This window comes from Schistocerca cancellata, chromosome 9 (genome assembly GCF_023864275.1).
Source record: "Schistocerca cancellata isolate TAMUIC-IGC-003103 chromosome 9, iqSchCanc2.1, whole genome shotgun sequence".
In the NCBI taxonomy this organism is placed as follows: Eukaryota; Metazoa; Arthropoda; class Insecta; order Orthoptera; family Acrididae; genus Schistocerca; species Schistocerca cancellata.
In genome coordinates this window covers 255,135,537-255,147,858 of record NC_064634.1, presented here as the reverse complement: position 1 = coordinate 255,147,858, position 12,322 = coordinate 255,135,537, and the positions used below count along the sequence as shown (strand labels likewise).

The 12,322-nt window shown below is 44.5% G+C and overlaps 1 protein-coding gene across 1 annotated transcript in view; it reads right to left on the bottom strand.

Annotated features, from left to right (window-relative positions):
* The window catches only part of LOC126101329 (odorant receptor 43a-like), a 58,957-nt gene extending 47,004 nt beyond the window's left edge, over nt 1-11,953 (bottom strand). The window contains exon 1 of the mRNA XM_049912001.1: nt 11,142-11,953. Coding sequence (XP_049767958.1) covers nt 11,142-11,953 — 812 coding nt within the window. The remainder of the gene's footprint in view (nt 1-11,141) is intronic.
* Between the last annotated feature and the right edge of the window lie 369 nt (nt 11,954-12,322).

Here is a 12,322-nt window from a genome sequence, read left to right as displayed (position 1 = left end):
ATTCAGGTAGTGAAGGGAGACGAAAATCTAATAGTAATGGGTGACTGGAATTCGATAGTAGGAAAAGGAAGAGAAGGAAACGTAGTAGGTGAATATGGATTGGGGGTAAGAAATGAAAGAGGAAGCCGCCTGATAGAATTTTGCGCAGAACACAACTTAATCATAGCTAACACTTGGTTCAAGAATCATAAAAGAAGGTTGTATACATGGAAGAATCCTGGAGATACTAGAAGGTATCAGATAAATTATATAATGGTAAGACAGAGATTTAGGAACATGGTTTTAAATTGTAAGACATTTCCAGGGGCAGATGTGGACTCTGACCACAATCTATTGCTTATGAACTGTAGATTAAAACTGAAGAAACTGCAAAAAGGTGGAAATTTAAGGAGATGGGACCTGGATAAACTGACTAAACCAGAGGTTGTACAGAGTTTCAGGGAGAGCATAAGGGAACAATTGACAGGAATGGGGGAAAGAAATACAGTAGAAGAAGAATGGGTAGCTCTGAGGGATGAAGTAGTGTAGGCAGCAGAGGATCAAGTAGGTAAAAAGACGAGGGCTAGTAGAAATCCTTGGGTAACAGAAGAAATATTGAATTTAATTGATGAAAGGAGAAAATATAAAAACGCAGTAAATGAAGTAGGCAAAAGGGAACACAAACGTCTCAAAAATGAGATCGACAGGAAGTGCAAAATAGCTAAGCAGGTATGGCTAGAGGACAAATATAAGGATGTAGAGGCTTATCTCACTAGGGGTAAGATAGATACTTCCTACAGGAAAATTAAAGAGACCTTTGGAGAAAAGAGAGCTACTTGCATGAATATCAAGAGCTCAGATGGAAACTCAGTTCTAAGCAAAGAAGGGAAAGCAGAAAGGTGGAAGGAGTAAATAGAGTGTGTATACAACGGCGGTGTACTTGAGGACAATATAATGGAAATGGAAGAGGATGTAGATGAATATGAAATGTGAGATACGATACTGCGTGAAGAGTTTGACAGAGCACTGAAAGACCTGAGTCGAAACAAGGCCCCTGGAGTAGACAACATTCCGTTGGAACTACTGACGGCCTGGGGAGAGCCAGTCCTGACAAAATTCTACCATCTGGTGAGCAAGATGTACGAGACAGGCGAAATACCCTCAGACTTAAAGAAGAATATAATAATTCCAATCCCAAAGAAAGCAGGTGTTGACAAATGTGAAAACTACCGAACTATCAGTTTAATAAGTCAGAGCTGCAAAATACTAACGCGAATTCCTTCCGGACGAATGGAAAAACTGGTAGAAGCTGACCTTGGCGAAGATCAGTTTCGATTCCGCACAAATGTTGGAACACGTGAGGCAATACTGACCCTACGACTTATCTTAGAAGCTAGATTAAGGAAAGGCAAAACTACGTTTCTAGTATTTGCGGACATAGAGAAAGCTTTTGACAATGTTGTCTGGAATACTCTCTTTCAAATTCTAAAGGTGGCAGGGGTAAAATACAGGGAGCGAAAGGCTATTTACAATTTGTAGAGGAACCAGATGGCGGTTATAAGAGTCGAGGGACATGAAAGGGAAGCAGTGGTTTGGAAGGGAGTGAGACAGGGTTGTAGCCTCTCCCCGATGTTACTCAATCTGTATATTGAGCAAGCAATAAAGGAAACAAAAGAAAGTATTAAAGTCCATAGAGAAGAAATAAAAACGTTGTGATTCGCCGATGACATTGTAATTCTGTCAGAGACAGCAAAGGACTTGGAAGAGCAGTTGACCGGAATGGAAATTGTCTTGAAAGGAGGATATAAGATGAACATCAACAAAAGTGAAACGAGGATAATGTAACGTAGTCGAATTAAGTCGGCTGATGCTGAGGAAATTAGATTGGGAAATGAGACACTTAAAGCAGTAAAGGAGTTTTGCTATTTGTGGGGCAAAATAACTGATGATGGTCGAAGTAGAGAGGATATAAAATGTAGACTGGCAATGGCAAGGAAAGCATTTCTGATGAAGAGAAATTTGTTAACATCGAGTATTGATTTAAGTGTCAGGAAGTCGTTTCTGAAAGTATCTGTATGGAGTGTAGCCATGTATGGAAGTGAAACGTGGACGATAAATAATTTGGACAAGAAGAGAATAGAAGCTTTCGGAATGTGGTGCTACAGAAGAATGCTGAAGATTAGATGGGTAGATCACATAACTAATGAGGAGGTATTGAATAGAATTGGGGAGAAGAGGAGTTTGTGGCACAACGTGACAAGAAGAACGCACCGGTTGGTAGGACATGTTCTGAGGCATCAAGCCATCACAAATTTAGCATTGGAGGGCAGCGTGGAAGGTAAAAATCGTAGAGGGAGACCAAGAGATGAATACACTAAGCAGATTCAGAAGGATGTAGGTTGCAGTAAGTACTGGGAGATGAAGAAGCTTGCACAGGATAGAGTAGCACGGAGAGCTGCATCAAACCAGTCTCAGGACTGAAGACAACAACAACAACACATGTGTGTCAACCTTTTAACAGTTAGTTCACGAAATTCTTGACTAACTGATGGAATTCACAGATATCATAGAAGTAGAATGTCCTTAATACCGTCCATATGATGATATGTATAGTATTTGAATTCGTGGACAAATTGTCTCAAGATCCATGATTAAAATATCTGTTTTAGACGTATTTCAGTTTAAAATTCTTACTCTACTAGTTTGAAAATATAAAGCTACCTATACTGTTGCAGTAGAATAACAGTGATTTGTTCATCTTCATGACTATATGTCTAACATTTCCGAATTGAAGTGGTGGCGCTCTTCCTGGCTGTAACCATTTGGATTCTGAGTGGTTGAACAAAAATTGATCACCTTTGTTTGGTTGATACGATGGGTCATACACTTCCTCATCACGAGACCTTATTGGCGATGACTTGGGATGACATCCAAACCTCAGCACATTGTTGCGTAGCGTCTTATCTCTATTGCAGAGCATTGACTGTGGACATGAAGTTCAAGTGGCACTCTTTGCATACTTCGAGAAAGGTATTCTATGTGGCAACTCGAAGTCCCATCACCTTTCTTTTATTACCATTATCACCCATAAGAACACAAAACACAGCACGCCATTGCTGAATCACTTATCGCAGTCTTGTGTGCGATACTGTTACACGTCATCCACAAGTCCTAGTGCGGTAATGGCAAAACCGCTTCCTTTAGGATCACTTAAGAGAAGAATGTGTGACACAATAAGGACGATTACTGAATAGATGCCTCTCGTAAGCACTTATGTCTGAAGGTCATCTGAAACATCCCAAAGAATATGGCTGAATTTCGTGTTCCTTCGTCTAAGAGAGCTATTGGATTAGAAGGTAACATTTTATAGTTGATGCTTATTTCTCTACAAAATGATTAAAAACGTCCTGCTACATTAAAACCTTGTGTTGAACTAATGTTTGATCCGGGAACCTTGCCTTCAGCTAATGACTTTTTCTTTATTATATCCTGTCGTCTAGAAGTGTCAGTTTCACAAGGTGCGCTGGAGATTGATTGTAAATATACTAGAGACCACAGTGCCAACAGGCACCAGAAACTGTCGCAATGATAACATTGTACCACATTTTTTGATAAAAATATACTTTTACTTCACTTAGATTACAATATTCTTTGGGCCGTATAGCCGTTTTCAGCTGTTTATAAGGTGCAACGCATTTTAAAAAGGCGCGGTTTTATGAATGCTTGGGCTCTAACTTAGGCATGTAAATTTTGAATGGTTGTACTTCTCCATGATGATTATAGAGTGTAACCGGTCGTCATTTACTACCACGCATGATGCTTCATCCGGGTAATTGCCAGAAATCTTCAGATGAACCATCGCAGATTGACATCGGCTGCCTACGTCGGACATTTAATAGTGGGCTCTATTCTTTTTGCACATGCGTTATGATAGTAACTTCAAAACCAACCACACGTCAACTGGCGGCCCCTCGTGGGTGGAAATGCGAAACTCAGTTGTCTGCTGGGTTGCCGCTCGTGTTCGTTCTCGGAGTTCTCTGCCGTTTTCGCTGAAAGCAAACCATGGAAATAATGGCTGTCCATGCGCTCCCTAATTGGTAGACGCTGTCCTATTTAATAACGTTTTTTACCATGCTCATCTCCATGGGCTCTTGAGTAAGGGAATGTCCAAAATGAATCAATAGTAGTCAGAACTGTTGCTTCATCGAATTCCCTTTCATACAAAGTGAATATAGAATTTGCAGTAATTCCGCGACGGGTGAAGTCCGTTTTACATAACCCCTGCCACGTAGTATTTCCTATACTCCAGGCTTCCGCAATAATAATTCATCCTTTATCGAACCAAGAACGTCTGCAGTCTTATACGGTGGAGAGTAAACCACTTTAACTTGAAATTTCCTGAGGATCCGTATCTTCTAGAAGATGCTTAACTTGAAGTTTAGAAAAGTTGTGAATGTTGCCAGGGTGCTATTTTCTTTACACGATTCTTGCTTTTTTTCTTTGATTGATAGTACACCGCTGATCTTAAGGGCGAAACACCCATTCTTCCTGAAGGCTGCTGTTAGACTGGTGAGCTACTTAGGCAAACCCTTAAAATCGTAAAATGAGTAAAATGCGTAAGTATCTACAGAACACTCGTGGTTTGTGACGGTTGATAACAACTCAAAGACTGTGAATAGATTATGGTAACCAGAATAACGTAAAGATATCCCAAAATATATTACAGTAAATATTGTACAGATTATATACAGTTTTAATAATTTAGAGTGCATGAAAGCTGCGAGCCAGAGATTGTATTTAACGGCCGCTGCCGCTGGGAAACAATGTTACAGAAGTTCTATGGCGGGCGACGAGGCTCTAATCCTTGAATGTTAACGAGATAAAAGGATTTTATCGAGGAGTCTCGGTTTGAAGAGAGGTGGGGGTAGGTGTCTGGTATTGTTACGAGACGCTATTAGAGCAGTTTTGTAATTGTGAACCTATTTTCCGAACTGTGGGCGAGAGTAAGTACTAAGGTTACAGTATTAGTAGGGAAAAGTATTTCTGATCTATGAGAGTGAAAGTCATATATATTAAATAGTACTTTCGACACATAATTCTATATTTTCGATTCTGTGTTCAGTCGTACTACCGGCGGTTTGTGGATCGAAGGAATCAGTGGGAAGTCAACTCTTGGAATTAATTTGCGTTTCGAAACTAACCGTATTTCTAAAAATTTTCAAGATAATTTTAACGTACAATACTAGCTACGACCCATTAGACGCTGTAAGTGTCACTCACGCACAACGTTTGGATTTTCTTCCGTCTACAATGTTGCTAAGAGTTTTCAAGAGTAAATAGTATTTAGCTAAAGAAGTGATCTTTAGTAGCAGATATTGTTACAGCTTCAGAGGAATCTACCTTCCGCCGATCGTATTCGTAGAGAGTACGTAAGTAATAATTACGAAAGTTAGCACAATTAGACACACTCAAGCCTTATTATTATGTTTTACTGTTGAACTACATTCCATTACTTCGTCCAACACGATCGTGTGAAACCCAGCTCGCGCTATTCGTCCACGAGACTCGAGGGCCATAGACACGCTGTTCCCAGGTAGATGCCGTGTTTCTTGACTTCCGCAAGGCGTTCGATACAGTTCCCCACAGTCGTTTAATGAACAAAGTAAGAGCAGCTGGACTATCAGACCAGTTGTGTGATTGGATTGAAGAATTCCTAGATAAAAGAACGCAGCATGTCATTCTCAATGGAGAGAGGTCTTCCGAAGTAAGAGTGATTTCAGGTGTGTCGCAGAGGAGTGTCGTAGGACCTTGTGGATGACATCGGAAGTTCACTGAGGCTCTTTGCGGATGATGATGTGGTACATCGAGAGGTTGTAACAATGGAAAATTGTACTGAAATGCAGGAGGATCTGCAGCGAATTGATGCATGTTGCAGGGAATGGCAATTGAATCTCAGTGTAGATAAGTGAAATGTGCTACGAATACATAAAAAGAAAGATCCCTTATCAATTAGCTACAATATAGCAGGTCAGTAGCTGGAAGCAGTTAATTCCATAAATTATCTGAGAGTATGCATTAGGAGTGATTAAAAATGGAATGATCATATAAAGTTGATCCTCGGTAAAGCAGATGCCAGACTGAGATTCATTGGAAGAATCCTAAGGAAATGCAATCCGAAAACAAAGGAAGTAGGTTACAGTACACTTGTTCGCCCACTGCTAGAATACTGCTCAGCAGTGTGGGATCCGTACCAGATAGGGTTGATAGAAGGATAGAGAAGATCCAACGGAGAGCAGCGCGCTTCGTTACAGGATCATTTAATAATCGCGAAAGCGTTACGGAGTTGGTAGATAAACTCCAGTGGAAGACTCTGCAGGAGAGACGCTCAGTAGCTCGGCACGAGCTTTTGTTGAAGTTTCGAGAACATACCTTCACCAAAGAGTCAAGCAGTATATTGCTTCCTCCTACGTATATCTCGCGAAGAGACCATGAGGATAAAATCAGAGAGATTAGAGCCCACACAGAGGCATACCGACAATCCTTCTTTCCGCGAACAATACGAGACTGGAATAGAAGGGAGAACCGATAGAGGTACTCAGGGTACCCTCCGCCACACACCATCAGGTGGCTTGCGGAGTATGGATGTAGATGTAGATGTAGTTCTCCCTGATTTGTCTGTCCAGTGATTCTAAAATCCGAGAACCGCTGTATAATGGTGTTAAATCGCTTGAGAGCTGAGCACTATTGAAAATAAAGAAATGGTTACTTTAATTCATCTAATGGCTGCCACTGTGCCTGAATTTTTGTCACTCAGGAAGCTGCTGTGATGTTTGGAGAGTATGAGATACTACAGGACTTCAAAAAGTGAGTTTACAAATCATTATCGCAACCCGAGTAATTTTTATTGAATGCTGCACTACACCTCAAAGAGACATAGATACACGACATTCGTTCCGCGAACTACTATTTGAAAAATTCACAGAACCTGCACTTGCAGCTGACTGCTGAATGATTCTAATGTGGCTACCACACATTTCGCGTAAGGAGCGCGAACACAAGATAAGAGAAATAAGAGATATTATGGAGGCATACAGACATTTTCGAATCGAACAGGAAAGTAAATGCCCAGTGGTTGTACAAATTACTCTCCGCCGTGCACCACACGATGGCTTTCTGAATATTTAGTTAGTTCTAGGCTCTCTGTAAACAACGTTCGGAAATTACTAGCAAATATTCAATTATACGCCGATAGAAATCCGTGGTAATATTTGAGGAACAGTGTGTGAACCTCCCCATTCTTGGACAGTCTGCGACTGCTACGAATCAGTTACTCGATTGCCTGGACATTGCCGTCTGCAGTCGATGTCGATGGCCTCTCCATCCCGTGAGCATACCACGCGTCTGTTTGAAGCTGTTCGAACTGTTGGTACAACTTGACTACGGCTGCACAAGCGATACTTCTTTTGGTCCAGGTATTGGTATAATTTGAGGGTGAATTTGTGTGAAAACTAGGCATTTTGACCCCCTACCTTCTTCCACAGACCATATGGTGGCTTGTGGAGTACAAATGTAGGGTTATTTCAAATTTGATCGTCATAGAATAAGATTGGCACATTGTCAGAAAGGCGTGCGTGTTCTGGGTTCCAGTTACCACACCATTTCAGTCACACACTGTGATACACCTGTTATCCGTACCGAAGTTGAAATGTGTCTGCAGGGAACCCAGAACACGCACGCGTTTCTATCTATGTGCCAATCTTGTTCTATGACGATCTTAGAGTTAGACGACGTCTGTAACATACTTTTTGATGTCCCCTCGTAACAAATGTCGTAACTGAAGCGATTGAGGGGTGGAAATAGTGACCCGGTAGGAGATATGCGAGGGTGAGTTAATAAATAAGTCAAAGACTGGGACAAGATATCAGCGCCGCCTATACCAGCCTGTAATTAATTTATATTTTCGACGTGTTCCTCTTATAAGCTTAAACACTTACCCCATAGTTCGAAACGGCGTTAAAAGCCTGGAGCATAGAATTCTTGGGACAGTGTTCGTATCTTACGGGTGACCTCTCGTTATACCCACAACAAGCTTGTTTGGTTTCATAAATCGATGCATCCCACAAGACCAGTGTGTCGTGGGGGTAGCGAAATATCCCTAGGCGGGGAAGTATCATGCCACCTCTGGATAATCAGAGCGGACGGAGCGCTCATTTTTTGAGACCCTATTTGTCCTTTATTGAATTCTTGTATCATACCGAACACAAATGTCGATTAAATACAGGTCGGATGCGGGACCAATTTCGCTACGCGTATGCTCTGCAGACAGCTCCTCAGCTCACGAAAATCGTGTTTCTCTACTCGAGTGTCGCCATTTGGACTGACTGCAGTACATTAACCATTAGCCACGGATTTCTGTCTATCGGCTAGCTTCTACGCTACATGTAGTGCAACCTTCTTGATACATATGGGAGCGAAATTTTAAATGATATGCGGTATTATTGCGTTTGCGACTTACACTCCTGGAAATGGAAAAAAGAACACATTGACACCGGTGTGTCAGACCCACCATACTTGCTCCGGACACTGCGAGAGGGCTGTACAAGCAATGATCACACGCACGGCACAGCGGACACACCAGGAACCGCGGTGTTGGCCGTCGAATGGCGCTAGCTGCGCAGCATTTGTGCACCGCCGCCGTCAGTGTCAGCGAGTTTGCCGTGGCATACGGAGCTCCATCGCAGTCTTTAACACTGGTAGCATGCCGCGACAGCGTGGACGTGAACCGTATGTGCAGTTGACGGACATTGAGCGAGGGCGTATAGTGGGCATGCGGGAGGCCGGGTGGACGTACCGCCGAATTGCTCAACACGTGGGGCGTGAGGTCTCCACAGTACATCGATGTTGTCGCCAGTGGTCGGCGGAAGGTGCACGTGCCCGTCGACCTGGGACCGGACCGCAGCGACGCACGGATGCACGCCAAGACCGTAGGATCCTACGCAGTGCCGTAGGGGACCGCACCGCCACTTCCCAGCAAATTAGGGACACTGTTGCTCCTGGGGTATCGGCGAGGACCATTCGCAACCGTCTCCATGAAGCTGGGCTACGGTCCCGCACACCGTTAGGCCGTCTTCCGCTCACGCCCCAACATCGTGCAGCCCGCCTCCAGTGGTGTCGCGACAGGCGTGAATGGAGGGACGAATGGAGACGTGTCGTCTTCAGCGATGAGAGTCGCTTCTGCCTTGGTGCCAATGATGGTCGTATGCGTGATTGGCGCCGTGCAGGTGAGCGCCACAATCAGGACTGCATACGACCGAGGCACACAGGGCCGACACCCGGCATCATGGTGTGTGGAGCGATCTCCTACACTGGCCGTACACCACTGGTGATCGTCGAGGGGACACTGAATAGTGCACGGTACATCCAAACCGTCATCGAACCCATCGTTCTATCATTCCTAGACCGGCAAGGGAACTTGCTGTTCCAACAGGACAATGCACGTCCGCATGTATCCCGTGCCACCCAACGTGCTCTAGAAGGTGTAAGTCAACTACCCTGGCCAGCAAGATCTCCGGATCTGTCCCCCATTGAGCATGTTTGGGACTGGATGAAGGGTCGTCTCACGCGGTCTGCACGTCCAGCACGAACGCTGGTCCAACTGAGGCGCCAGGTGGAAATGGCATGGCAAGCCGTTCCACAGGACTACATCCAGCATCTCTACGATCGTCTCCATGGGAGAATAGCAGCCTGCATTGCTGCGAAAGGTGGATATACACTGTACTAGTGCCGACATTGTGCATGCTCTGTTGCCTGTGTCTATGTGCCTGTGGTTCTGTCAGTGTGATCATGTGATGTATCTGACCCCAGGAATGTGTCAATAAAGTTTCCCCTTCCTGGGACAATGAATTCACGGTGTTCTTATTTCAATTTCCAGGAGTGTATTTATCGACATTTATTGACTCACACTCGTAATAACAGTATTGTCTTTTAAAGGCAAAGTTTCGCATTCCAATGCAATGCACAGTCTTAAACCACCGAGAACTTTCAAAACGTTACACAATCCACTAAAGAGTAAAAAATGTAAATGTCAGGTGATTAGGGCCTGCCGTCGGGTGAGCGTTCGCCGGGTGCAAGTCTTTCAATTTGACACCACTTCGGCGACTTGCTCGTCGATGGGGATGAAAATAATGATGATTAGGACAACACAATACCCAGTCCCCGAGCGGAAAAAATCTCCTACCCAGCCGGGAATCGAACCTGGATCCTTAGAATTGACATTCTATAGCGCTGACCAACTTTTTTTCCGGCCGGAGTGACCAAGAGGTACTAGGCGCTTCAGTCTGGAACCGCGCGACCGATACGGTCGCAGGTTCGAATCCTGCCTCGCGCACGGGTGTGTGTTCTTAGTTTAGTTAGGTTTAAGTAGTTCTAAGTTCTAGGGAACTGATGACCTCAGATATTAAGTCCCATAGTGCTCAGAGCCATTTGATTTTTGACTCTTTTTTTTTTCGATGTAGTTCGTTGCGTTAGGTCTGGGCGGACGTCACAAGACACCAGTTCCAGTTGATCGTTCATTCTTTGACTCTTCTTTTTTTATTATTACAGAGAGCTCACAGCCCTCTGACCGAACATGCTGAGCTACTCGGCTGCCGAGGGCGAACCGGTAAAGAGTGAAAGGAACATACAATTGATAAAAATTTCTACTACAATAGTTGGTAATGTTTATAATTATTCGACTTTCTTGTACGTATTGGAACGCTTAATTCATTAGAAACTGGATCCCCTCATAGTCAGGAAGAAAGTAAAGCGAAATATAACTCATTGTTCATAGCGGATATATTTAACCACAACCCTTACGGCTGCATTTAGAATACATTTAATTGAGTGAACGTGAAAATGTATCTACGTTTGTCTTTCTTATAATAGCCGGAGAGAGAAATACGAGCAAAAATCAACAGCATGAGGAGGGCGACGAGACGTGTCACTGTGTGACAAATTGAAATGTAGTTGCGGTACAGCCGATAGAACACTTCACTAACAAAAAATAAAAATAATTGTAAAGTCAGCTACAATTTTTGAGAATATATACTATGGAAGGGAAACTTGAAAGAAAGAGAACTTGTTAAAAAATAACTTCCTTCTCTTAAACAAAACAGACAACGTACCTAAGAATTTTCTGATGAGTTTCGATGCACTGGCACAAATGGCTGTACGGTTTCTGGCATCCTCTGAGTACCGTTTCCTCTAAACGGTTATCTCTCTGTACCTCCTGCTCATAAATTTCGTCTGCTTCCAGTTTTCCAATACGACACGACACGATCTTCAGCTGGGCAGCCACAAGTATCATTATCGCAGCGAACAGGCAGTCCATACTGAAGCTGATCTGGCTCAGATACAAGCCTGCCACGCACTGGACTGCGTACGAGAGCCCGTAGTAATTGCTGTTGTTGTCCCAGTCGTGTTGCGCGAAGGGCAGACGGCATTCGCCGGGATGTGCGATGGCCGGAATGGGGAACCAAACGAATCCTTGCGAGAACATCATCAGCAGCATGCCCACGGTGAGGCGCGCCGCTTGCTTCCGAGAGCCGCGCAGGATGCTGGCCAGCTCAGGGTCCTCGGAGCACACCTCCCTCTGCACTGACAGCAGGTCCTCCAGACGCCGCGCCAGAGCGCTGTAGAGACCTCTGTCGCGGGTGTAGAAGGCCAGCTTGACCAGGCCGCTGGCGATGGTGAAAGTGTTGGCGAAGACCAGCGTCATTTCCTCCAGGTCCCCCCAGATGAAGCAGGCGGCCACCACACCCTCCACGGTGTTCCACACGCCCAGGGCGAACCCGAATGCGGTGTACGCGTCGTACAGCGGGCAGGTGCCCAGTGGCCACACCCCGAACAGCCACAGGTGGCGCACGTTGAGCTTGATGACTGAACGCCCGCTCTCCCTCCAGGACAGGCGGCGTTCCTTTCTGTCTTCTTCGCGCATCTCGCTCCGAACGCGGAAGGCGCCACCCACTCCAGTAGCGAATCACCTCCGTCTGTGTGGCAACAGTCCACCGCCGTCACTCCTATTCCTCTTACAAGGAGGGTGGGAGAAAGTGTTGGTGAAATCCATCTGTGGCCTACCCCAAGGTTATTACTGTTTCAAGTTACTTATATTGAAAACGACCCGTCGATACCACTGTCGGCGCAAATTACAGAGGTCGATGTGAGTGCTGAGATATTGAGTAACACTACAAGATTCTGTAGCTGATTTATTCAGGGTCTCCTTTTTGTCCCACCGGAGCCATGCAATATAAACAAACGCAATACGTCGATGGAAACAAATAATGAAAGTCTCCATCATCCAGTTGCT